The 22,611-nt window shown below is 38.0% G+C and overlaps 1 protein-coding gene and 1 non-coding gene across 3 annotated transcripts; both read left to right on the forward strand.

Annotated features, from left to right (window-relative positions):
• Positions 1-11,520: 11,520 nt before the first annotated feature.
• On the forward strand, positions 11,521-11,624 carry LOC147510936 (small nucleolar RNA R71). Its single transcript, XR_015219660.1, has one exon. It is a non-coding gene; the product is annotated as a small nucleolar RNA R71 (small nucleolar RNA).
• A 4,640-nt stretch (positions 11,625-16,264) lies between these two features.
• LOC147510937 (nuclear pore complex protein NUP50A-like) lies at positions 16,265-21,870 on the forward strand. 2 transcript variants are annotated; one of them, XM_086602771.1, is made up of 3 exons: positions 16,265-16,684; positions 20,235-20,913; positions 20,989-21,870. In XM_086602771.1, exons 2-3 carry the CDS (start codon positions 20,280-20,282, stop codon positions 21,564-21,566), a joined length of 1,212 nt encoding a protein of 403 aa, XP_086458897.1. In that variant the 5' UTR covers positions 16,265-16,684; positions 20,235-20,279; the 3' UTR covers positions 21,567-21,870. The 2 variants fall into 2 exon arrangements, with proteins under 2 accessions (XP_086458897.1, XP_086458896.1); XM_086602770.1 differs by having other exon boundaries at positions 16,272-16,684; positions 20,235-21,870.
• Positions 21,871-22,611: the final 741 nt, after the last annotated feature.

The raw sequence follows: 22,611 nt of genomic DNA on the forward strand, positions 1-22,611 counted from the left end.
AAAACCTCCATTAGAGGGGTTGATGAAGCCTTGATGAAAACTTAGTTGTATAGTGTAGAAGCGTTGTAGAGTCTATTCCATTCTAGAAGGTGGGTGTTTTAGCCATGAGAATGGGTGGGCGACCTCACATGTTAGTTATAATTGGTAGAAATGTCATGTTAATTAGGGATTAGAACGAGCAATTCTTACCGTAGTAAGAACGTAAGAATTGGATTACAAATCTATTCTAGGTGATTAAGTTGGATTCGAGGTGGATTCAATTCCCCTCTAATTCTTTATCTAGATTCAAGAACATTAGTATTTCCATATATTTCGTAGTGGCATTTAACATATTGTTTTTCATATTGCATCGTAGTATAATTCCCCTTCGTAAAGCTCTCATTGACTTAAGACTGATTAATTAGATTAGAAAACAATTCCATGCTAGAGCACTAGGAGTGGAACGAATTTGTTACTCCACTCTATTTCGATAGAATTGAGAGTAGGAAACTTTGATAACATAGCATCAAAAATAGTTTAGTTTACTTACGTTTTGATTTCATCGTTCACTTCGTAGGTAAGCTATTCATTTTGACGATTTATCAGTGACCATTTTATCCAAAACATCAGAATCACCAGCCTTGTCACTTGGGACCGCACTCCCAGACCACTTACACTTCTGGGCAATTGGCTCAATCTTATTAGCTTTTTTCTTACCCCTGGCATCAGCCACCCCAACATCCACCGCCAGCTCCTTCAGGTTCATCCTCTTCAAAAGAGCCCGACCTGATGAGGTACGACCTTCCCCCATAGTAGGTCGTTCCTCAGACTCAAGTCGCAACCTCTTAGCCACCTCAGCCTCCCCACCCTCAGTTCGCCTCTTCAGATTAGGCCTCCTAAACTGAGCAAGAGCATCACCACCTCTAGCACTCCCACCACCATGACTAGCACTATCACCTTCACCCCCTTAGGTCATCTAGACACAGAATGGATACCAGAGCCTCCTCCAGCCATTCTCACTCCAGAAACAAGTACTCTCCTTTGATCCTCTATTTCCATCTTAGTATATAAGCTAGAATCAGAGATATCAAGTACTAGCTTTCGAGCCCTCTTCTTCTGCTTAGCTTTCTTCCTGTTGATCTGCACCACCTCGTGTCTTGAAGTAGTGTGCAACCTCCTCCAACAAGGACGCCTTTTCTTCCCAACTCAGTCTTGCAAACTCTTAAATAGCCCTCGTATATGTATGACCCCGAATTACGACCTCTGCAAAACAAACAAATGTCAGAATGTAATCATATCAAACCAAAACAAACGACCTACACAAATAGACGACCTACACATGAAAACGAGCCACACAAACAACGACCTACTATCAGTCCTCACACAACGATTCTCCAAAACACATCCATGGGGGATAATAACTCCCCACAATCAACAGAGGCCTACACCACCATTCCTCCTTACTCATACTAACAATCACCAATGATTTATCTCTCATCACTTGAAAACCAAAGTTCAGAGCAGAAGATATTTTCACAGTAAAATGCTCCAGCACGTCAAACAAACAAATATTGTAACCCCTCTGTCTCAACAGATCCAAAACATGCAACACCCTCCAACTATTACCCACAAATTGCAAAGGTGCCTACCCACAATAGTTCAGAACATCCAAGGTCAGACGTGAGAACGACAACCTCAACCCCGCCTTCAGTTGATCATACATAATTACAACCCCACTATCTCGAGGCACATAATCTGAACTAAAAATGGTCTTCTCACCACTCAGGTCATATATCATTAGATTAGGGATATTGATAAACATAAAAATGATAGTTTACCTACGAAATGAACGATAAAACTCAAAACGTAAGTAAAACTAAACGAGGTTACGTGCTTAGTTTATCAAAGATTTCTACTCTCAATCAAATTAAGATATAGTGGAGTAGGAAGTTCGTTCCACTCCTAGTTCTTTCACATAGTAATGTTCTCTAAGTATAAATAATCTTAACTAAAGTCTAATGAGAGATTTATGAATTATAAACTATGATGCAACTACCCACAAGATACGACTAATTAACTACGATGTGCTGCGTTGATTCTATGATAAAGAATTAGGGGGGATTGATTCCACCTTAACTCAACTTAACTTACTAATGACAAATCGTCATAATCCGACTTGAACTGCTACGCAGAACAATTGGTTCTTCCAAATCCCTAATTACACATGGCACTTCTACCAATTCATAACTAGCATGTGAACGATTAAACCCATTCTCATGGTGAATTAATCGTTTCTAGAGTGGAATAGAAATTACGACGACTCTACGATAATTGGAATCAAGCTTTCATCAAGGCTTCTCAACCCCCTCTAATAGAGGTTTAGTCGAGAATCATTCCGCAATCATTTCCATATGAATCTAAACTAAACATAATATCAAGATTCTAACTTTACTAATTTAACAAACAATAATTGAAATCTAATTAATAATTAAGAAATGATATCAACAAGAAATTAAACTAGATCTATAAATGTAATAACAGAAAACGAATTGAATAATAATAAACTATTTTATTAATCTAATCAAATGAATAACAATATTTTAAAGGTTTAATCTAAAACAAGGAATGAAATGAAACTAAACTTAATTAAAGACCATTAAAACTAGATCTAGAAGCTATTCTAATGGCTACTTTTTATCCTAAGCTACTAAATATCTTAAGAGTTAAGTCTTCTTTGTTGATATAGAGAAAATCAGATCCAAAATCGTGCATGGGCTTGGAGCCATGTTTTGGGCCAGAGAATCAGGCCCCAAACCCAATTCCTTCAGTCCACAGACCCCTTTTTAGCTGGATTCGGCTTCAATAGACTTTTTGTCCACTTCTGCTTCTCTGATTAGACCAAGGCTTGGACCAGTGGAAAGCTTTTTCCGAGTTGGTCGTTTTGACATAAGGTAGGCCCAAATCCGAGGTCTGAGTCCAAATATACGGTCTTCAGAAGTTCTGCTGACTTTGTGCACTGTTTCTGCCCGCGTGGGCTTTGACTTTTCACCTTTTGACCGGGCATTACAAAGGCTTTGTCTTCTTGAATCTTGGCCTTTAATCACAGAACTCCTTAGAAACCAACCATTGCTCTTTTATATCATCAAAGTGGCACATTTCTGCACATAATTGACTTTGAAGCCTGAAACGCATAAAAACATGTAATCAGTATTAACTCTTAATTACTCACATAATTGGTCTAAAAGTATGATTATTAAGGGGTTAAAACTACAGTTTTGGGCTCTTATCAAACCACCCCCAAACAGCATTTTACTTGTCCTCAAGCAAATATGAGAAATTAGAATAAGTGACCAAAAATGGAGTTCTAACTACTCATTTTATTTGAGTCGCGATTGCATTGACCATATGCAACAAGGCCTTAAACCACTAGGAATTCCCTAGTGGACGAGTTATAGCCTCGTGGGAGTTTTCCAGTAAAGCTACTTACAAACTTCATCTATACTACAACGACTAAGAAATAAAATTATTGTTTCCTTATTCATGCTCTAAATTAACTATACATCTCACTAGCAATGCATATAGAATAATCAAGTCGAAACCTAAGCTACTATATGCATAATAATCAATCATCTACGAATAAACATATATACAATGAGTAATACTATGAAATGCATTAACAGGTCCGTTTCTGAAACTCGGAATAGCGTCCTTAAGTAGGTTCTCACAATAATAGTCAAGATACAACACTCTGATTTTTCCACTCAAGTTTCGCTACTCCAGTGCGTAGTGGGCACATTTTACTTTACAATCTCAATGACACACAAGGAAGCCGGAGTCGATCAACACATCTGCCACTTACTATCACACTAACTTATTCCTAATTGAGCTAGAGGTCTTTATTAGGTGTTGCGGGGATTAGGAGATGGTTTAAGAAGAAAGGAAATGGATATTCAAAAGGACAAGTCTGAGATAATAGAGTCTTCATATTATGTAACTTAGAGAAAACCTTATTATTTTCTTTTGCTTCTATACTTTGTTTCCATCCTTAGCCATATTTTTCTTTTTATTTTCTTTGGCTTTTGACTCCCTTTTATTCTATTTTTGGAGTTTTTATTTATTTCTATTTTTCTTTTTCTTTTTCTTTTCCTTGGATGGAAACTTCTTTTCTTTTTCTGAAGCAACTAACTAATTTTTGTTTACACAGGTTTTTCTCTTCTTCTTTCTTCACTCATTCTATTCTCAGACTTATTCTAGATTGGGTAAGTTAAATTTTTTATTTTTTTTTTGTTTTTGTAACAGGGTAAAGGATTTGTGGTTTATGAAAGGCTAAAGAAAGGCTCAGAGGGGCGACTAGTGGAAAATAATTCATAGGTTTGAATTTCTGGCTATATCGATCCAAAGAGGGCCTAAATTCTCGCTTAGGATATGGTTTAGTGATTAAGCAAGTGGACGTGTGATTTCTCTATTCGGATTTTACTTCTCCCTTGTGTCATTTCTCAAATGTTTTGCTCATATAAGGCTTTAGGCTATATTCTCACAGGATTTGTAGAATAAGTACTCTAGCCTAGATTTCCGAAACTTACTGCTAACAATCATAGATACTCATGTAATATATTTATAGATAGATGCAAAGATTATTACCTACATATTAACCTAAGTTTCTAACAATTATTCGAATGCAAAACTACCGTGAGACTTCTAGATTGTTAAGAGCATAGAGAAAGAAAACAATACCAATATTCCTAAGTGTATAGCATAAACTTATTTATTTATATTTTTGAAATTTTTAACTTGAAAACAAATGCATATTATACATATCTATATCCTAACAGATGCCTTAATTACACGTGTTTCTATGCCCCTGAACAAGAAGCATGCTTTGTCCTCAAAGCATTAAAATAAAAAGGGTAGAAAAATACCATGGAAACGCGTGAAATTCTGGAACATCTGCAAAACAAGGTTAGAACATACTAATATAGAAAAGAAAACTGACGCAACTTTGTAAGAGTTCCACCCATTATGGGGTTAACAAGAATAAAATTGCTTGGGACATAAGCAGACACTAACTAGAATTAAAAACTGACCTTATCTCCCGCTTTTATTCTTCATCCTCCTCATCCTCTTCTTCTATAAAGAAGTGAGGTTCCTTCGCGTCCTACCATGCCATGATAATTTGTCAGGCTTCCCGCCATTTATCATCTATTATTGCTAATCTATTAAGCGCCACTTGGTCTGACGGGGTGTAGGGTCCAACCTAATAAGGTTGTATCCTCCACCCTTGCCAAGTCATTGCACAAAAAGATCGAATAATACTATTGGTGGGCCGTACAGTGTCGACCGTAATCTAATCCGTGAAATGTGTACAAAAAACAAGAAAGAAACATAGCATAATACGGGAAATTAGAACAGGCATAAGAAGGTACTTATGCCTCATGCTATGGGCTCGAGCTATACTAGACATCAAGGTTCTAGGAAGGTCATGGCACATACGTCTCGTGGCTAAAGCAAGGAAGACGCTGCAAGTGGCATCATTCACAGAAGAAAAACGTCATTCCCCTAAAATGTTTAGCATGATCCAGAACATAACAGTTCCTATGTTCATGGATAGGCTACCAAAGGCAACGTTATATTCCCCTTGGTCCTTGATACGGAAAATGCCTGCCCCATACGACTCATGCAAAAACTCATAAGTGTAGACATACATATTATCTACCCAATAGCACCATGGGTGTTGTATTTCAGCGGGCATAGCAAGTCCAAGAACAAATGCTAGCAAGAACTTGGTAATTTCCATTGGTTCATCATTAATGTTGATGGAGAACACTTGTTCTCCATCCGGTATTATTGTAAGAGATGTTATCTCAAAACGACCCTCTGGAACAGCTGTAACTGATCCGGGAACAACTCGTAGAAAATTGGAAATTTATGGTCTACGGAGGTCGTAGCGAGTCTTATTTCGGCTTGAACGCAGTGTATTTCGGGTGCTTTTGGAATTATAGTGTTTTGGGCGCAGGTGCGCTCCTCTGGGGCGCAAGGTGCGCTCAGTGTAAAATTTCTGACAATGGCTTAGGGTGCAGGTGAGCTCCACTGGGGCGCAGGTGCACTCCGAGGTGTTGATTTGTGAAAATGGTGAAGAACAACGGGAAACGTGGGAGTGAAAGGTGAGAGATGGAAGTTAGGTGTAGTGTGGGTTGTGAGTGTAGAATGAATGAAGTTTTTATAGGTTTTAAGTTGCTAAAATGAATCGGGAAGTTGCCAAAAAGCTTTTACGGCAATTTTTGGAAATACAAAAATTTTCAAACCCGAAACGGAAACAACTCATATTCTTGATTCTAAAATAACCCTAGTATCTTTTAGGTTGAATTTAGGATAAAACTACCTAACTTATCGAGATTTCATCCTAACCAATATTTATTCATAGATATGCCTATATCGGCAATATTCTCACCCTAACTCCGAAATAACTTCTAGAAATGAGGGTCATATAAAAATCAAGCTGGAATAAATAATACCACCCCCAAATAATTTGGGAAGGTGGGATCAATATTAAACTACCACGCACAATGAAAATAACCGCATTATATTAAATTTTTCATTCAAAGTACATTTCACTACAAAATTCAAATTACCGAATTAAAACTTACATTAAAATAACTAACAATAATAAAACTACAAATAAAAATCATCAAGCTATACTATCCCCTAAACACGCCGAGATCGGTAAGGGGGCGACGACTTCGAGGAGATGGCTCCTAAGCTCCTGATGGGCTAGCACCGTTCGTCTTTCGGCAACGACGCTCGTGCCTCGATGATGTATCCTCAGAAGGAGAATCCCCGTGAGGTGGAAAGCGTGCAAGCATATCGGCTCGGAACTGGCGCTGAGATTCTAACTCAGTCCTCATCTGTTCCTACCGCTCATCCTCTCGCTGGGTACGAATCTCGAAGTTATGGTGCATAGTAGCATGTCGAGTCCGGAGGTATTCGCAGATAGTATTGAGTGAACGCATGCCACGATGAATCACAGCCATGCGTTCTGCATCTGACCAACACCTCTCTAAGGCATCAACATCAAAACATGTCAAGTCCTCCTCATCCTCCGAGTCATTCTCATTTCCGACGTCCTCCTCGTCGACTACCCTATCCTCAGGCAACCTCCAAACTTGTTGGATACACTCCTTATAAATCCGAGGATTTCGGTATAGGGTGATGCAAATCCTATCAAACGTCGGAGTCGCTCTCAACTTCAGCATGATCTTGGTTATCAAAACAAGGAGAGGTGCAATAGACTTCCCCACTCCCCTAATCATGTTAAGCAAAAACTCCAAGATACAGAACTCATACTTCTACTCCTGGAGTATCCATAGAATGTGAAGGCAGTTCAGACCGATGTCGCTGACCTTCTCCTTCCCTATGACATTCCTACCAATCCCGAGCTGCGGCCAATTTGGTTGGATTCGAAGGATGCTGGCGATCACAATGCGAGCTCACATTGTAGTTCCCCGGTAACGATCGGCGTGCATCAAAGGCTATACCCCAGTATATTAAGACTCCTGTAACGTGGCATCAAGATGGATTCTAGGCGGAATGCCTAGAATCTCAGCCAACAACCCAGTAGTTACTTCTTTCCTCCTCTTTACCACCGTAACAAAAATTCTATTCCCCTCCAACTCCCTCGTGTTGTAAAACCGTCGGACTAACTCTTCGTGGTAAAAGGCATCGGTCGAGTACCACAAGCTATTCCAATCTCTACTAACCATTTCGTCACCGTAAAACGGCGCGAAGTGGTCGCCAGTAAAGACTTGCTCTGGCAAAATCCGGCGTTGTTGAGCCATTGGAAGTTTTGATAAGGTTAGGGGGTTTGAATAAGGTAAGGGGAAGCAATGAGGGACAACCTCACTAAAAAAATGATGGTGGTGGTGGTGTGGTGGCGCGGCAGCTCCAATATTTGGATTTTTCAGTGGTTTTTGGTTTTGTAAATTGATGGAGGTGGTGGTGGGACGGTTTTGAGAAGATTTGGAGTGGGTTTGGATGTTTGGCGTGGGTGTAGTTAGTTTTCTTCTTAATTTTAATTTTTGGTTTAGCTTGTTTGCTTGTTAATGGCGGCGGTGAAGATGAAAACGTGATCTAAAGGTTTAAGGTATGTAGGCGAAGTCGCCGCCGGCCCGGTCGAGAAGTTGGGCCCTGAAGCCCAATTCGAATTTTTCAAATTTTTGTCGATTTTTAGCGCGACTTCAAACTAACATTGCCGCTTCGTTACCGGTCCGATTTTTGCGAATGAGATATGGAAATGATCAGGAGAGAATTTCCAATCCAATGATCCATAAAACACTCTATTCTGACCGTGTATGATATATAAGATAGTGGAAAATGCCTTGAAGTGCGTGCATGACGTAAGTTATGCGAACGAATGAACTCTAAATTCATAGATTATGTCAACCCGAATCGGAATACAATTAAATGGCCTAAGCAACTCTAATGGGACATAAAATATTCTAAGACGGAAACACGAACACCCCACCCCCAAACAAATTTTTTACAACAGAGTTTAGAATTTTTTTTTTTTTTTTTAAAAAAAAGTGGGTCTTTTAAAGTCAGATTCCTGAGACTTCCTAGATTACTATATATATATATATGGATTAATATATAGAAAAACAATAAGCAATAAGGACATAATTCACCCCATAGAGAAACATGACTCAAAAACCGAGAAAACATGCATGAGTTTAAAACGTGAATTATGTTAAACGTGGACTTAGGATCTGGTACTTACAACTACACACTCCATAGGGAGGGCCCGGTTACCTTAATGGTGCACTCACCAATATCTGGAAATGAAAGGAAATGCACCAAACACAAAAATTGAGTCGTTTATAGTCAGATACTCGAGACTTTATTTAAACATATGTATGAACATGCAGTTTATCATATATCAACAACCGAAATAGTTGTGGATCATTCCATAAATAAATATCACAAAAAATATACCCAAACACAATCAAGCACCAAGATTTCCTATGACGCAACCTAGTGAAATGAAAGCGAAGTCGGATAAACCTATAACGTAACCTAGCATGCACCTTCTTTTTCATCTTTGAACGAGAGGGTGTCCTAGTGAATAAGTGTGGAAAAGTGAATGGTTGTGGAGAATATGGTGCATATGGATAAGTTGTAGAAGGAAAGCATGGAAAAAATGAGGATGTGGGTTTAGCACAAAACTCATTCATGGTGTAGGTATGGATTGTCTCAATTCTGAAAATGAAGGTGTCAAATGGTTTGTCCTTCTAAAGTATTTGTTTCCTAGGAGGATTTAACAAATTATGAAGCACAAGAGAAACAAAATGATCGAGTGCAAACTCGAGAATCCTTTGAAAGGGTGGAAGGAGGGGAGTCGAGGCGGATGTTGTGCAAAGTAGTTCTTGATAGGGTGACTCATCACCTGCTCTAAGAAACTCATCGAATTCCTCATCTAGCTTGGTTATATCCACATTACTATGGTATTCCTCTTTCTCTTTGAGAAAGTCATCTATCTCGTCCTCATCCATAATATGTGTATCGACTAGTGTAGGGATGAAAACGTTGGAGTATGAACCTTCAAAGGAAAGAAATTTGGGCATCTTATTATCAGTGAACGTGTTGTTGAAATAATCTCGAGCGAAGCTCTCGATCATGCTAACCTCTCCATCCATAGACAAATTGGGTAACTGTGTCTTTGTTTTAAAAATATTTACTTCAACAGAAAGATGGCCAAAAGACATGGACATCGAACCATCGCGGCAATTTATGAGCGCATTGGCAGTTGCTAGGAAAGGACGCCCTAAGATGATCGGGATAGAGTCGTTAGCGACTTTTTGTATCGAGGATGACCGAAATCAGCCGGATAGTAGAAATCCTCGAACCTTTACCAAAGACATTTTCAACCACCCCCTTAGGATACTTAATAGACCGATCGACTAATTGCAACGCGTCATTTTAGTGAGTTGCATCTCCTCTAGACCTATTTGTCTATACAAATAAAAGCGGGGAGTAAGTTAACACTAGCCCCAAGTCTAATAATCGCGGTCGTCGATAGAAATCTCCTAAGGTGCATTGTCTGATGGGGGGACGACCGGGGTCCTTGTACTTAACAATTCCGTTATGTTCAGGATAGAGTTGGGAATTGTTCTATTAAAAAAGCGTCTTTTGGTATATTGGTCTTATGCCTAGTAGTACACAACTCCTTAAGAAACTTAGCATGGTGTGGTAGCTTTTAATAGCTTGAAGAAGAAGGAAGGTTTATAGTTAGATTCTTGGCGTCCCTAATCTCCTCATAATTTGTATCCCTAGTTAACATGGCTAATTTTTTGCGGAAACGGTGATTTCTCTCTATATTTAGCATATGTATCACCGGATGTTTAACCTTGGCTTTCGTTTCTTAGGTTGTGTTGTGGCGGTACCTCTACGGTGGTAGGCTCTTGAGTTTCTATTTCGATTATCTAGTTAAGTAGCATGTGTAGGGAGGGCTCTTGATGGGGTAACTATAGGCATAGTTACTTTGTTATCAACCACTGCCGAGCGAGAGTGGTGATGGCATTTAGCTCACCTATGTTTTTATTTTCATTACTAGTATTACGGTTACCTCAAAGGCGTGTTTGTTGTTTTAGGATTAGGTATCGCGTGACTGGAAACACACCTTTGGGTTGAGCTTTATCTTGGGCCAATTTGTTGGCTTAAATTATTAACGGATTGTAGAAGCTTGTTGGTTAGATTGAGCCATGGTTTGGAAGAGTTGTTGGCTCACCTTTGTATGAAGGTGTCAAGGCGATCCGGTTGGGTAGGTGTAGTGGTCACGGGTGGTGTGGTGGACTTGGAACTATCGCGTTGATTATTTATGGGCGGATTGTGATAGTTATTATTTACCTAAACGATACCTCTATTAGCATTATAATTATTATAACTACCTTGACCTTGTGCTTGACCTTGTCGAGGTCAAGCTTGGTTGTTATAATTATTATAATTACCCGACCGATCCTTGTCGTGGTGGAGCTTGGTTATAAGCGTGTGTTGGCCTAACATATTGATTATTGTACCACGGAGATGTGACTTGTTGGTTATTTCTCCAACCGAAGTTGGGATTTTGTCTCAGTTAGGTTCACTATTAATGGAACAAGCATGTTCATAGGCTATATAGGACGGTGAGAGTCGGGATGCTCGGGACTCAAATGAAACTACATAGATTGGAATTTACATTCATGACGGGGATAGGCTTTTGTTGTACAGAAATGGCCTCTACCTTTTTAGTGAGTAATTCGATTAGAGTTTTAAGCTCGGGATCGTGTTTTATCTCAAACATACCAGCGGCCTTAACTATATTAGAAGAACTAGCGGAGCAGTGGATATCGTCACCCCCCCCAGTTGTTATTTCATTTAGTTTGATCCTCTAAAAATTTATAAGCCTCCGAGGCTCCTTTACTTAGGAAACTACCCCCATTCATTATGTCAAGGACTTCTTTATGGTGGTGTAGAAGTCCTTTGAAAAAGGCACGAACTAACTTGTCTTTCACTAGGTTATGATGTGGACACTCTATAAGGAGATCGGTGAAACGATTCCAAGCCTCTGAAAATGATTCATGAGGATTTTGTCGAAAGAAATAAATCTTGGAAAGCATCTCATCCGTCTTTAGGGGTGGGTAAAAATGTTCCATAAACAGTTGAACAAGTTTACCCCACGAGTCCAAAGAATTAGGCGCTTGGGCAGTTAACCAAGACGCCGCCTTATCGGCTAAAGTGAAAGGAAATACCCTGAGTTTAATTTGTTCAGCACTCACCGTAGGATGGTGGAATGTTGTAAGAACTTGTTCAATCCTACGCATGTGTTGATAAGGTTTTTCATGGTCTAAACCATGGAAAACGGGTAACAAATTAAAAATATTTGGGGATTCGAAATCCCCACTAATCAGGGTCCGCAAGAACGATGCAAGATTTGGGGCTATCATTTCAAGGCTTTATAAAAGTCCGAGAGAGGAGTCTCTCCTTCGTCGGGCATTGTGTCAGGTAGAGTATGTAGAATAGTAGCTAAAGGTGCAATGAGTGGTATACTAGATAGGCGTGCTTGTTGACGTTGCCGTGTAATTACGTTAGGTGTTTTTGTTCGACCAGACCTTAATCTCATACAAGGTTAAGACCAAACTTAACTAAACACGACAACCTCCAAACAATCCTGATATTCTAGTATAAACCTCTAACATAAGATGCGAGGTGTGGAAGAAAGGAATACCTGATGCGTCTTTGCTTCGCTTATGAATAGCGACTTATTTACACGTGTTCAATGTATATAACAAGTTAGAACACTGAAAAACTTGAAAAATCGAAGTTCGAAACAAACCTGTGGAAATCCGCAAAAAAATCGGTGAGGCGCAGGCGCTCACTTTGGGCACAAGTGCTTTCGGTGTAAACTTCGAATTACGTTTGTGTTTTGGCGGTGGTCGCTTCAACTTCCTTTAATAACTTTAGCGCAGGTCGCTCCTTTAGAAGCGCGCAGTGCGCTCCGTTCAATTTTGGCGAGGAAGTTTAATCTTTGAAAAAGACAACCACAGTTAGAATCGAACAAGGGTGGGTGGGTGAAATGGGACTTTAAGAAGAGTACTTATACTACGAAAACAATGCGAAAATGAAACTAAGATGGCAGCGGCGCCATTTGATAAACGTAAAAATGATAGTTTACCTACAAAATGAACGATAAAACTCAAAACGTAAGTAAAACTAAACGAGGTTATGTGCTTAGTTTATCAAAGATTTCTACTCTCAATCAAATTAAGATATAGTGGAGTAGGAAGTTCGTTCCACTCCTAGTTCTTTCACATAGTAATGTTCTCTAAGTATAAATAATCTTAACTAAAGTCTAATGAGAGATTTACGAATTATAAACTACGATGCAACTACCCACAAGATACGACTAATTAACTACGATGTGCTACGTTGATTCTATGATAAGGAATTAGGGGGGATTGATTCCACCTTAACTCAACTTAACTTACTAACGATGAATCGTCGTAATCCAACTTGAAGCGCGCACCTTGAGAACAATTGGTTCTTCCTAATCCCTAATTACACATGGCACTTCTACCAATTCATAACTAGCATGTGAACGATTAAACCCATTCTCATGGTGAATTAATCGTTTCTAGAGTGGAATAGAAATTACGACGACTCTACGATAATTAGAATCAAGCTTTCATCAATGTTTCTCAACCCCCTCTAATGGAGGTTTAGCCAAGAATCATTCCGCAATCATTTTCATATGAATCTAAACTAAACATAATATCAAGATTCTAACTTTACTAATTTAACAAACAATAATTGAAATCTAATTAATAATTAAGAAATGATATCAACAAGAAATTAAACTAGATCTATAAATGTAATGATAGGAAACGAATTGAATAATAATAAACTATTTTATTAATCTAATCAAATGAATAACAATATTTTAAAGGTTTAATCTAAAACAAGGAATGAAATGAAACTAAACTTAATTAAAGACCATTAAAACTAGATCTAAAAGCTATTCTAATGGCTACTTTCTATCCTAAGCTACTAGATATCTTAAGAGTTAAGTCTTCTTTGTTGATATGGAGGAAATCAGATCCAAAATCGTGCATGGGCTTGGAGCCATGTTTTGGGGCAGAGAATCAGGCCCAAAACCCAATTCCTTCAGTCCACAGACCCCTTTTTAGCTGAATTTGGCTTCAATAGACTTTTTGTCCACTTTTGCTCCTCTGATTTGGCCAAGGCTTGGACCATTGGAAATCACTTTCCGAGCCGGTCGTTTTGACATAAGGTAGGCCCAAATCCAAGGTCTGAGTCCAAATATACGGTCTTTAGAAGTTCTGCTGACTTTGTGCACTGTTTCTGCCCGCGTGGACTTTCACTTTTCACCCTAGGGCTTTACAAAGGCTTTGTCTTCTTGAATCTTGGCCTTTAATCACAGAACTCCTTAGCAACCAACCATTGCTCCTTTATATCATCAAAGTGGCACATTTCTGCACATAATTGACTTTGAAGCCTGGAACGCATAAAAACACGTAATCAGTATTAACTCTTAATTATTACTCACATAATTAGTCTAAAAGTATGATTATTAAGGGGTTAAAACTACAGTTTTGGGCTCTTATCAGCTATCAATCCCAAACTCTCTCCTTAAATCCCCAAAGTTATCAAACACTGACCTAGACACAGCCTCCTCAGTCATCGTCTCCAATGAAGAGGATGATAACGCCTCACTTCCACTACGTGCCCTAACACAATCATCCTCATCACTTACAGTTCTCTCTCTCCACTGATCCAACTCAACTTTTCCACTCAAACTATCACTAGTAATCGACATTACAAAAGCAAAAGAAACAAAAGATCAAATTTTTTAAGTTCAAAAGAGACGCACCTGAAGATGAAAGGTTGGAAAGTTTTTTTTGTTTTTCTTTCGCTTTGCTTTTTTTTTTCTTTTGTTGATAGAGTGAAGAAATGAAAAACCTTCACACGAAAAAACCCTTTAGCTGCACAAACCTTGAGAAACCCAAAAATGTTTTGCCTTCCCCACAAAACACAATCATAACCTCGCCCACAAACCGCCGCGATTTTGGGCCCATGGATCAGATCCAACAATTCCCGCATATTTTCCAAACTTGTTCAAACCAAACTAGCTGTGTGACACGTGCTGAACGCTTTATTATTATTATTTGTTTCTTTTCACACCACAGCTGTCCAAAAAATAAATAAAACAAAAGGGGTTGTGTAAGTACCTTCCGTTATCAAACATATCACTACAGCACATGTGTCCACACTCCAGGTCGTATCTTCACAGATCGTACCACGCCACTATGACGTAACAACAACCCAAACTCAGGTCATCCCAAATATCATATACAACCATATATGGAAGCAAATGATCTACTGCGATCCTGAAGTTCAGTCAACGCACCAATCAAAGAGACATTTACTTTGTAACATTAGAAGTAATGACGAATTATCAAGATAACACAAAATATAGATCTACACTTGACAACGGCCTGGAGCAAATAAGGAAAGTCAGCTCAAACATCTATAAGTAGATAAAGATGAGCTACGTAAGGCTTGATTTAAGTTTACCTAAGAAACTTGATACGTAGGCAACTCTTGTCCCAAGAAAGAGTGCAGCCATTCTCGATCAAACTCAACATTAGGTCGTAAACACAAAATCCACACCTCTACAAAGGGTAAAATTGGAAAATATTTATTTCAAATCCGGACTATTTATGAGTTATTTTCACTCGAAAATTGGTTTTCAGGGTTATTTACACTCGAAAATTGTCCTTGAGAGTGATTTAAAAAAAACACTAGTTTTATGAGTGATTTTCACTTTCAAATGGGCCTTGGGACCAATTTTTTGAAATATATTATGCCTCTAGATTTGGAGTCCAAACAATTCTTAACGGACTCCTTTAAACTAATTCTCTGGTTAAACACATGATATTTGGTGAGGCCAGCAAAACACCTAATAAAGAGTTTGGACTTTGGAGGACCTCAAATCAGTCGTGATCGATGTCTTCAAAATAGAGGTTGTTTTTCTGTTTCATATGGTAACTATGCCCGCCACCAAACCTGTGTTCCGTAGCTGTTTAAAAACTTGGCTAGTTTAGTTCCCTCTCAATGAAGTTAGAAAAGGGTCTTGTGACATGATTACGAATTTTTGGAGGCTGATTTTTTTCGATAAATATCATTTTGATTTTTGCTCGTCTCCGAAAACAAAATCTCTACACTATATGATAGCCGGATCTTTAGGAGGAAAAATTTTCAACCGAATTGTGTATTTGTAATCTCTCTATTTTATGATTTTAGAACCACCTCCCTTAATTATTCTAATCAGCTCCCTTTTTTTTAAACAATTTACCAAAAACTCTCTTATTTTATTAAAATTAGAATTAACTTTATATTATTTAAAATAATTTAGAAAACCTCATTCACGTCACTCAAATTATATTCAAAAAATTTCAACCGAACTGTGTATTTGTAATCTCTCTATTTTATGATTTTAGAACCACCTCCCTTAATTATTCTAATCAGCTCCCTCCTTTTTAAACAATTTACCAAAAACTCTCTTATTTTATTGAAATTAGAATTAACTTCATATTATTTAAAATCATTTAGAATACCTCATTCACGTCACTCAAATTATATTCAACCCCTCTTAATGTTTTATATTATTTTTTAAATTATAACTGACAGGTTTAAAAATTTGAAAAAACGCCGATGCGTAGCACGGTTCACATACTCGTTATAATAATAAAGAAGAAAATGAAAATTTAATATAAGAGAATCCGTGTGTTCACGGACGTTACTCATCCTGGTCCTCAGAATCAACGGCCACAGATTTCACATAACATCATAATAACAGTAAACCTAGAACCACCAAACAAATTTCATCCGTCGATTCCATCTCAATTTAATCTCACACATATATTTTTCATTTACATATGCGGCGTCCAAAATGGAATTAATTTAGTGGAGTAGAATTTACGGCAGAGCCTAAAATTAGGCAACCAAAAAGATAAATAAATACGTTAAAATAAAAACAATTCCCCTCTTTTCTCTATCTCTCCTAAATAAATTGAAACCAAAGCCCCCCAAAGTAAAACCTTTTCTCTCCTCTCTGGTCTTAGAGAGAAGGAAATCGAAAAAGACCCCATCTTTAAAGGTACTCGTTTCTTTCATTTCACTTATTTTTATTATTTGTTTCTTATTTCTGTGTTTTACTTTTTCAGTAAATAGATCAACCTTGGTCTATTGACTTTTGAACATTTTAATGACTGGATTTTAGTTATACTGTAGATTCAAAGTTGTCTTTTATTTGTTCTTGGAAAAGTTTTGAGTTTTAAAATTTTCTTGTTTTTGTCTTTTATTAGTGAAGTTGTTTTACCACACTGTGACTGTTGAGATACCAACATTTTTAGAGTAATTATTGTTTCTTTAACCTTTTCTTCAACTGCAATGAGTGGGTTATAATTTTCTGACTCTGGGGTTTTGGTGTGGTTTTGAATTAGATAGTTTGGTGTGCAATTTGTGCTCATGGATGGGTGGAATTTTAATGAAATTTATAATCCTTAGAATGGACGAAACAAAAATTCATATTCTATGAGGATATAGAGTAGCATTTACTGTAAGGTTTAGACACTTTGATCGTGTACTTTTAGCAAAGGAGTCTATCTTTTGTGGAGAAAGAAGAAGACCTTTATGGTTTGCTATTCCATATTGTGAGGCACACAACCGTGTAGCGTAAACCATTCTTGATGACTTGATGTCGTTGTGGGCAAGATAGGATTTGTTCAAGACCTCAAGGGCTTGCGATAAGAAACCATGTTTAGTATCTTTCTTTATCATTGCCACAGAAGCGCTTAGTAAATTACTTTCTGTCTTGTTGGAGATCTCTTTGGGGGCAGGTGCCACATCTTGTGCATTGCTGAGTGGTGATACTTATTTGGGGGTAATCTTTTGATATTTTTTTGGGGCCAATCTTTGGATATTGCTATTATAATTTTCGGGAGATAAAGTTTTATTATTCTCTAAGGATGACAAATGGATTCCCTTTTGGAACATTTGGGTAGGCAGTTTACCTCTCAAATAACCCATGCTAGGGACCCTCCTATTCTTGATCTTGCTAGCTTTTTAAGGAGGATGGTCAAGATGAGAATAAAACAATTATTTTTGTCAAGTCTATGTGTTCTCGGTTTCTCGCTGTGTTGATCAAGTGGATGTTAAAGCATTCGTGTCTGAAAATATTTTGCACAAGTTTTCCATTTAGAGGGCATACATACCCTAAGGAGTTTTTCCTCTTTTTCCCAGCCTTCACAAAATCCTCAGGGCAGTCAAATGAATTGATGCATGTAGTGGCAGGTGTACACCTTTCTTGACAGGTAGGGAAGGGGATGTAGTAGATTGTAGAAATTGCATGGATGTTTGGATTGCCTTCACGCAATTGCTAACTGATCTACCTGCTCAACGTTGGTACACGAGTGGCAAGCCATGGAGACTTGTTGGGAGAAAACAATTTAACCGTTTAAGTTGTTGAAGCATATGGATCATTTGCAGAAAACTACTCCAGATGATTTTTAGGGAAGTGGTGTATTATTAGTAAAAGATGATTCCAGTTTAAATCAACCAGGGAACTCTTGTTCTTCCTTTTTCACTACAAGTTTTCTTTATTCCTTGTTATACCCTGTGAACATTCTGTTATGCTATTTGGAAGGTTATGGAACATCATCCTTTCACCAGACTTTTGGGAATCTAATGGGCAGGCAGGAGAGGAACTCGAGACACTTTGAATGAAAGTTAACTGCAATCTTATAGACTATTTCTACATTAAAGGTTTGCCTTGGTACAAACAGTGCAAGGAGTTGCTTATCGGAATGCCAACAATGCAAGGAGTTTTGGCTAAGTTACATTGATACGGATACGCGTGTCCTTATCCGACACGGATACAAAGTTTCCGACTTGGGGAAATATAAAAAATTGAGGTATATCACATACAATGTGTCCGACACAGACACGTGAAATATATCCAACACGGATTACTTTTAAAATATGGCTTGTCCACGTAACATAGAGTTTAGGTGGTTTTGCAGCTAGAAACTTTCATTTTTAGCGTGACTATTTTATTGTAGTATGCTTGGTTTGTATTTACTTTCTTTCTTGGAAATGTATGCCTTCTCAACCTACTCAAACTTTATATATAGTTTGGCCTTTTCTTTATAATAGGAAATTCATATATTCATTTAAGATACATTCCGATCTTTTTATTGTTGATCTAACAGGAATAAAGCCTATACTTGTCTCATTTTTATTATTCCCCACCCCCAACACAATCTATGTTGTACTCAAGTTTTACATCCTCTTTTGGATGGTAATGTGAAATCCTTAGGAGGAGAGTTCTATCTCTATTCTTGCTTATATACTTTTTTTAAATTCTTATTGTCCCTTATATACCTTTTTTACATCATACACTCACACAGGCAATGGCCCTCCTAGTTTATTAAACCACCCAAAATGATTTTCAAAATTGATTTTCTTATGGTTTTCATTACTATCATCTTAAAATGGATTTCTTATATACCCCTGAACTGTGTGATAACTATGTTTATTATATTAGAGTCAAAATAAGTTCGCTTCAAATATTGCAAGTTTACTTTTTCAAATCAGCATCTTCTAAATTGTTTATTAGTATGCTTCCAAATGAAAATTTGGGTTACTACCACTCATCTTAGGGAGGACCCGCTTCATCAAAAGATATTTTACCATAGTACAGAGTGATTGCTACCAGAACTTTTTTTTTGAGATCTTTTTGTAGCACAGAGGGATTGCTACCTGAACTCAGTTTTGAGATCTTACCGTAGAACAGAGAAATTTGTACCAGAATTCAATTGTAGCACTTAGGGAGACATCAGTGACTTCTGCAACCTACGTTGGAGAAATTGATTTCCCATTTCCTACTAGTGGAGTTGACTAGGACACCAGAATTATTGGTTTCTTTGACAATCCTACCTACATATTCAGAAGGATAAACAACATAATATACAGCGGGTCTTTTGATTCAAGCCCCCTAGAAGTACAAAAAACCTACTTCGGGACCGAATTTGCTGAACATATATAAGCTAGATATGCCCACTATTTTTTCTCTTATTTACCTTTTGGAGGATATCATGTAACGGAATCCTTGATTGGTGTGTTTCATTGCGTTGTATGGTTTTCCAGGTGCAATTGCTTGTTTTTTTAGCGATTGTAATATGAAAAATGAGTAAATAAATATAGAAGTGGAGATGGGTGTGTTCCAAAGCCTTGATTTTTTTACTGGGACCACCATAATTTCCATATCAATGTATTGTATCTAATCACCCACAAAGTGGGTCACATCCTGTATTGAACTCTGATTGTATCTTGTATAGTTAAAAAACGGTTATTATTGTTTTTTTTTGAAGACTTTGTATTTGGATTATTTGTAACTCCCCAAAATTGCCTTTCTTATCTGCTTCTTGGTTTGAAAAGGGATCTTGAATAAAGTTTTACTGTTTCTTGTCATTTATTATCAGGGTGCTGTTTGGTTCGTTTCTTTTCAACCCCCTCCCCTCCAAAAAAATAAAATAAAAATAAAAGAATAAAATTAAGGTAAAAAAATAATCGAAATAAAATAAGATAGTCTTAAGTTTTGTAATATATCTGTGTATTTTCTAAAAGGCTGAATGTCACTTTTGTAGGTTGTTCAGGACTTTTGGCTTTGGTCTCTGCTTCAGAGTTTCTCAATGGCTGATGCTCAAAATGTCGTTCCTCCTTCTAAAAAGAGAGCCGCAGGGAGAGAAATCTCTCGGGATAACCCTGGTCTTGATGACGATGAGGATGTTCCTGAACAGGAGACTGGAACATTCAAAAAGGCCAGTGAGGAAGTATTGGCAACCAGAAGGATTGTTAAAGTTCGGCGTCAGCAGACCCCAGCATCTGCCTCTTCCAATCCTTTTGCAAATCTCTGCTTTGTTCCCCACACCGAGTCAACTGGAATAGTATCTGAAGTGCAACCAGTTGCTGGGGTACCAGCTTTAAGGAAGGTGGATGAGAAAGCTGAGGAGGACATTAAAGAGGACATTAAGACTGAAACAGTCCCTGGAGTGAATGAGACGGGAGTGACTGAGACAGATGAGAAAGACACATTGGAAGCAAATAGTGATAATTTTGAGGCTGAATCTGCCAACAAAGAGAAAAGTGATGGTGTTGAAAAGACCAGCAATCCTGAGGACACTAGTGAGAAAGGAGTGGCTGGAGGTGAAGGAGAAGGGCAGGAGGCTAAAGAAGACAATGGCCATGGAGATGCATCTCCATCTGCTCCTCTGAATTCTTTCCAACAGTTGTCTAGCAACCAAAATGCTTTCACAGGGATTGCTGGTACTGGTTTTTCCACTTCTACATTTTCCTTTGGGTCACTTGCGAAAGATGGATCAGCTTTTGGTGCTGGTGCAGGTTCTGGCTCTAGCTCTCTATTTGGCCAGAAGAACGACAACCCGTCTTTTCCTTCATTCAACTTTGGGAAGTCCAACAATGGGAGTTCATCCCTTTTTGGGACTGCAGGAGCATCAGATGCTGCTAAGAGTGAAGGCAGTGGACTTCCATCCATGCAGGAGGTGCCTGTTGAGACGGGGGAGGAGAATGAGAAGGCTGTTTTTACTGCTGATGCTGTGTTGTTTGAATATCTTGATGGGGGGTGGAAGGAACGTGGAAAGGGAGAACTCAAGGTCAATGTTTCTACAACAGGGGTTGAAAGAGCGAGACTTGTGATGAGAGCAAGGGGTATCTATAGACTGATCTTGAATGCATGTCTATACCCAGATATGAAGCTTACGAGTATGGATAAAAGGGGTATAACTTTTGCTTGCATGAATAGTACTGGCGAAGGTAAGGATGGGCTTACAACATTTGCTTTAAAGTTCAAGGATGGTTCAATAGTCGAAGAATTCTGTACTGCTGTTACATTGCATAAAGGTCAGAAGTCGGGAGTTTTGAAGACCCCAGAGAATTCGCCCAAGGCATCTGAGGATTAAATGGAGAGGTATCGCTGCGAAGGAATGAATCAGTCGCTATGGAAAAACTCAACCTGGAATGCTGTTGAAGACTTGAAGTTATCTATCTTTTTTGTCCATTTCACTGTTTAGCGTAAGGTCTTTTTATGTAGGTAAAGCCTTAGAGAATATCCCACCAATGTAGTTGTTGGTCACAACTTGCTCTGTCAGAGTACCACAAACTTTTGTTATTTGTTTTCTGATAAAGCTTGGATTCTTTACTGTCTTGTGAAAGCGAATAATCATTTTATATTTTATTAGACTTATTTAAAATCTTAAAGAGTAATGGGTGGCCTTCTGTGATTTGAATGCCTTAAAGCTGTTGACTGTTGTATTGGTACTGAATCTCTTAAAATTGGCTTGAGCACTATATTGAACTCTCATATCCTGCTCTTGATTGATCTCATGATCACATGCTTCTTCTTTCCTATATTTGGTGATTTACTTCTAGCCTGCAGCTTCAACTCTGGACAATATTGCTCCCTGTATTGATTCATTTGCTTGTTAGAGATTATGGGCGTGTTTATTGTTACATTGATATAATTTTGGTTACAGTTATGATATAATTTTGGTTACAGTTAAGGACTGGGAGTCTGCGAGGATGGCAGGACAACCAAAGATTTAGTACTATTATTTTGTTTTAACACTTGCTTTGGAATTAAAGGTGTGTTTGATTCTGAACAGGAAAGACAAGTCACCGTGGGCTTGTCTCAATATATCAAATAACATATTAGATATTGCCATATTACAGGAAATACTCTTGTATGTTAGTTTTAACCATGTCTATAGAGAGTGTAATAAGGCAGCAGACTATGTAGCAAGTCTGGGTAGAGGTCAAGAGTGTTTGTACTATGTACCTCCTCCTCTTGATGAGTATCTCAAGAAAATTGTCGAGAAGGACAAAGTTGGCAAGGTTTATATCAGATTTTGGGGTCTCCTTAATCCTAAGCTTCATAAAAAAAAAAAAAAAAAAAAAAGGTGTGTTTTAATTGCACATAAATTAGTGGAGATCTTCATTTATCAAAAA

The sequence above is a fragment of the Coptis chinensis genome, chromosome 3 (genome assembly GCF_015680905.1).
Source record: "Coptis chinensis isolate HL-2020 chromosome 3, ASM1568090v1, whole genome shotgun sequence".
In the NCBI taxonomy this organism is placed as follows: Eukaryota; Viridiplantae; Streptophyta; class Magnoliopsida; order Ranunculales; family Ranunculaceae; genus Coptis; species Coptis chinensis.